This window comes from Cicer arietinum, chromosome 1 (assembly GCF_000331145.2).
Source record: "Cicer arietinum cultivar CDC Frontier isolate Library 1 chromosome 1, Cicar.CDCFrontier_v2.0, whole genome shotgun sequence".
Lineage (NCBI taxonomy): Eukaryota > Viridiplantae > Streptophyta > Magnoliopsida > Fabales > Fabaceae > Cicer > Cicer arietinum.
Window position 1 is genome coordinate 6,159,597 of NC_021160.2, and position 5,335 is coordinate 6,164,931.

General features: G+C 28.7%; 1 protein-coding gene across 1 annotated transcript; it reads right to left on the minus strand.

The window, feature by feature from the left end:
* Positions 1-1,665: 1,665 nt before the first annotated feature.
* On the minus strand, positions 1,666-4,138 carry LOC101496998 (cytochrome b561 and DOMON domain-containing protein At4g17280-like). Its single transcript, XM_004486172.3, has 3 exons — positions 3,392-4,138; positions 2,491-2,745; positions 1,666-2,244 (listed from the first exon to the last, which is right to left on the minus strand). The coding sequence occupies exons 1-3, from the start codon at positions 4,019-4,021 to the stop codon at positions 1,909-1,911; spliced, it is 1,221 nt and encodes a 406-aa protein (XP_004486229.1). The 5' UTR covers positions 4,022-4,138; the 3' UTR covers positions 1,666-1,908.
* Between the last annotated feature and the right edge of the window lie 1,197 nt (positions 4,139-5,335).

Sequence of the window (5,335 nt, forward strand, 5' to 3'; positions counted from 1 at the left end):
TAAAGTGAATCTGCTTTTAGGAAGTAAAAAATCTTAGATTTTGAATGGGTCGTTGAAATTGTTTGAAATGATAAAAATCAAATAATTTTATGTGATGTAACAAAATATTTCTAATTTCTACTTAGAATAACTTTTTTTTAAGGTAATCTTGTTATGTTGACAACGGTGTATTATTCCTTTCAATCCCGTATCAACCCGGATAATTCCTCTATAACAACATTCTCTTTATAAGACCTTTCAACCAATCACTTATTACAAACTCATCATCAATTTCAATTTTATTTGGTCGTTGTTAATTATAATAAATTAAATCACTTATTTAAAACATAAACAATAGTTTAATTTTTTAATAGATTTTCTTAAGTATTACCTAGATGAAAAGTATAGTAACAAGTACCCATGTGGATGCATGAATAATTTACCAATTAAATACAGAAAATGATAAAACATAAACTAGAACGGAATAAGAAAAGTACAAAAATATAAACAAACAAGTTGCACTAAGTACATATATGTGTCTATATATATATATATATATATATATATATATATATATATATATATATCAGCGATACTTTTTAGAAATAATAGCTTGTAATTATGTTCATTTCTAAGAATAAGACGATAATCTGATTCATTTTGTTCATTTTTAGGAATAAAACGATAATTTGATTGATGTCGAATCAATACAAAATATGTGTTTTTCTTTATTTTTATCGAATAAATATTATTTAAATCATTAACTCAGTCATACAAATAAAAAGGATCATTAACGTTTATATCTAAGAAATGAAATCAATGATCTTTCAAGTTTTAAATATTTTTTAAAGCTATTCCATAGTAGAATTTGTCAAATGATATCCCATATCCATGTTTGAATTTGTCACTTTATACTATAGTACTTTACATTTTGTATATATAATTGGTCAAAAGATTATTTTATTAATAATTAAATTACGGAAATGTGAGAAAGAAGTGGCTTACAAATATCTTATTTTATCGAATAATGATTATAATTTTCAAATGATATTTACAACTTCTTAAAATATATATATGATTTAAAAGAATTATTGATTGGATGTAATTTTTTAAAAATAAAATTAAAAGATATGTGAGAAAGAAAGTACTATCTATCTGATTCTCAAATGGAGATGAATTTATTTATTTATTTGAAAAATGAACATTGAAATTTATTGCTGAGGTACAGTATTCAACAATCAGAAACCATGCTTCTTTTATGGAGTGGAATATGAGAAAAAAGAGAGCACAATGCATCACTCCCTTTGGCCAGATCTATTCAAAATATTTCAATAGAGGCTTGGTCAATGTTCATCAAGCTGTGAAATGTACAGCGAATCCAAGTTGTACATTTTATATTTTATATTTACAAATGCTCTCATTTGCATTCTAAAAGTCCACAAAGAAATTTTAGTTGATATAATTTGTTATTTGTTTTTGGAAAAACTTTACTAAAGTGCATGTGACTTTTATGCTGGATATAAATAAATTATTTTAGAGCTCGGCACATGCGTAACTTCAATGTTTTTTATGTCTTTATAACTACAATTGAAATTGCATCAGTCGTATTTAACTGCAATTCTTTGTAAAATCAACCATAGCTACCCTAACGTGTGATTGCATTCTAAAAGGAATTTGAAACTAGAGTAAAACAGAAAGATAAAAGTAAATTAGAAAAAATACAAATATGTATGTAAGTGATACAAAGTATCCTCTGGAATAGCATGGAGAAAACCACAGTCCAGGATTTTCACTATCCTATGAAAGAATAATCTAAATACACTCATGCAACAAAATATACAAAAAGTGTCTAACAACAAAACTCATATATATATAGAGAGAACTCAGAAACCAAAATCAAGTGTCTATATCTATCTCTAGCCACTGGTCCTACACCTGCTGTGGCCTAGAACCATATCCATTAACACCATTTGTTCCATTAACTCCTTGTGAAAACTTGTTCTCTGATTTCTTCCTCTTGATCACAATGATCCATGTGTAAGCTTCCAAAAATACAGCAATGCCACCCAAAGCTGCAATAATGCCAATGTAAGCATGTTTCCAGTTGTCGTACCGATCACCTGCTGACACCTCCAATGCACTGAACCCTTTAAAGATGTTGACGATGCTGATGATTATAGTGGCGTATCCGATTCCCCAATGGTAAAGATTCCAGTAGAATCTGGTTTTGTGATCTTTGTTTGGCCTTAGTAGCAGAGCGAAAACCTGTATTCAATAGCAGAAGTTTCTGTTAGTTTCATAATATTAGTAGCATAACATAACATAACATTCAAAAGAAGCATATCAGCAATCTAGGCCGCAACATCAATGTTTTATATTTTTTCACAACAATTGATGTTGAATCAGTCGTATTTGACTGTGACTCTAAAAATTCTCAATGATTGCGGCCACAATTTAAAACCTTGCATATTAGTGGTTTAAGGAACCAATCATAAACATCTAATCTCATACCTGAAGGGTTCCAAGGCAGAAGAGGACGATCCCGAGTGTTCTATGAGTTGAATATGTAACGCCAGGCGAGTCACTGCCGAGTTTGAGACCAGTTCCCCATCCAGCAACACCAACTATGTAAGCAGCTGTTTGGCAGGTAACATGAAGATAAAACCAAGCAGGGTCTGCAGACTTGAACACCTTCAAGTACCTTGCTATTATGGCACCCAAGGGCATCAAGATTCCCCAACTCACTGCATTTAGCACTCCATGAGTCTGAAAAATAAATTAACATCTTTAATCAATTTCCAAATAACTATAAAAATTACCAAACCTTCTAGTTGCCTAACACTTAAAATCATTGTAAAATATAATCAAGGTTTTTATGACTCAATTAAGACTATTGTATGTGTTTGATTTTGCAGTAACAAAAATTGATTTTGAATGAATTGATTCTGACTGAAATTGTTCTGAATGTAATTTTTGTTAAAATATATTCATGTAAAGGTGAATTAAACAACGCATTTGAGCCAAAATAATCAATTCTAGAGTCAAAAGCTTAAAATTATAGATTCAAAATAAAGTCAATTTTAGAGTCAAAATCAATTATACTCGAAAACATTCAAACATATCAAAAACAATTATACACCACTAGAATCAATTTTCATTCATCCAAAAGTGAAATCAAACATACTAATAACATTAGACTGCTACTCAGCAATATTAAGGATCTCAACAAGATCATAACAGTAATTTAAAACCATTGATTAAGACATTGAAATTTAATAGCTGTGTTTTATAAAACTAATAGACCCTTTTGATTTAAAATGATGTTATAGTCAGTACTACCAACAAAGAACAAATTTTGATATTCAAAAAAAAAAAAAAAAATTAATTTTTAAGAGAAAAAAAAGGTACTAACATTTCTTCTTCTACTGCGCGAACCACCAGTTGATCCGTGTTGAGTGACACCAGAAAGAAGATCCAAACTTTCCTTAGCTTGTTGATTAGCAGTACCCAAATCATGAGCTTGAATACTAGAACCAGACATAGGACCATCTTGCCAAAGATGAACAAAAGAAGTTGTCCCTTTTGAAAGATTAATCGTAGCATAAATTGTAATCTCACCATTCTGATGTGTAGCAGTTAATCTCGAATGAGTAAAACTAATATTACTCTGTGTCAATTGAGTACTGTAACCAGAAATTGATGAAGTATAAACTTTTGGAACACCACTAGATTGTGGAATAGCAACCAAAGCTTGTGCTCCAACCATGGATTGTGAAAGATCACTTTTTGGGTTAATAGCCCAAGCGACCCATTTGTTTGTTGATGTGATTCCTGTGTGTCTGAATGCTATGTCTAGTTTTCCTGATGTTTGGTCGTAGGTCCAGTGAAGGTACGAGGTAAGTTGTGGTAGATCCCGACATGAACTGAATACCTCGTTGTTTGTGAAGGTTTGTTTTTGACATGTTTGTTGTTGTGCTAAGGTTTTTGTTACAAACATAAAACTTATTAAAATTGAGATAAACATAAACTTGTGAACTACCATGTTGTTGTTGATATTGTGTTCGTTGTTTCTGTTTCTGTTTCTGAAAAATATGAGAAGGGTTTTTTGAAAGTTGTGAGAGAAAAAAGAGGAAATGAAAGGGGTTATTATAGAGTTGGTGTGGTGGGTTTGAGTGGTTGAGTGGTTGATTTCCAACGACGACTAAAACTTTTAACAATTATTTGTTAATTTTTTTAGTTCAATTCGATCATTTTTTTTTTTTATCTTTCATGTAGGATGCGATAAATTAGTAAAATTTAACTAATTATTTCTTGTGTGTCTGTATGATAGAACAAGGAATTAGTTCATAGCTGATTCTGTTGAGATGATAGATGTTATATTTTTTTAAATTATAATTTTGATTTAAATATATATATAGGAAATTATTAATTTTGATTAATATTAAATTCCAAAATAAAATATAAACAAAAAGAGTAATAAAAAAGATAATCTATTTAGTCTAAAATTTATATTAAATACATAAAAAGATAGTGTATTTAAATTAAAGTGGAGTATATTATTAGAATATAATTTATATTTAAAATTCTATTTATAATGTTTCTAAGATTAATTTTTTGTTTTTAAAGAAATAATTTATGATATGCTTTTTATATTACAATTTAATTTTACATATAAAACTGATGGAAAAAATTTAATTTTTTTTAAATAGTAGTAATATATATTGCTATCTTGTATGGAAAAAAGATATCCTATTAAATTCAAGATTCGATAGTAGTATAAAATTATATTGACAAATTTATGGACCGTAAAAATTCAAACTAATGGTCGATTTTGAATAAAAATAATATTTTTAAGAATGTAAAAAAAAATAAGATTATGATAGTTGGTGACTGAAATGATGATATTTTAATTTGTTATTTAGAAAGAGATAAAATGAATCTGTAATTTAAAATCTTAATAATAAAATAGTAGTGAAAGGAGTCAATTAGTTGTGTATGGGTCTTCCCGGTCCATGAGTGGAAGGTTCCATTACGTGTGTTAAGTTAAAGCAATTTGATTTGTTATATAGAAAAGAACAAAGTTGGAATTCAGACTTATATAGCTCACTTGACAAGTTTTTCCCAAATAATATCTCTTTTCACACCTGTCCTTACGCACAATCTAAAGATCTCACATACACATTTTATTTTATTTATTTATTTATTTATTGTATTTATTTTACGCTATTGAAATGGTGTGTTCAAAAGTTGCCAACTTGATTTTGATGGGTCAATCTTAAGGGAAGCACAAACAATTTGTTGAGCTGTTTTTTTTAATACAACAAGAGGGAAAAAAATTGTTGAACTGTTTAACCAA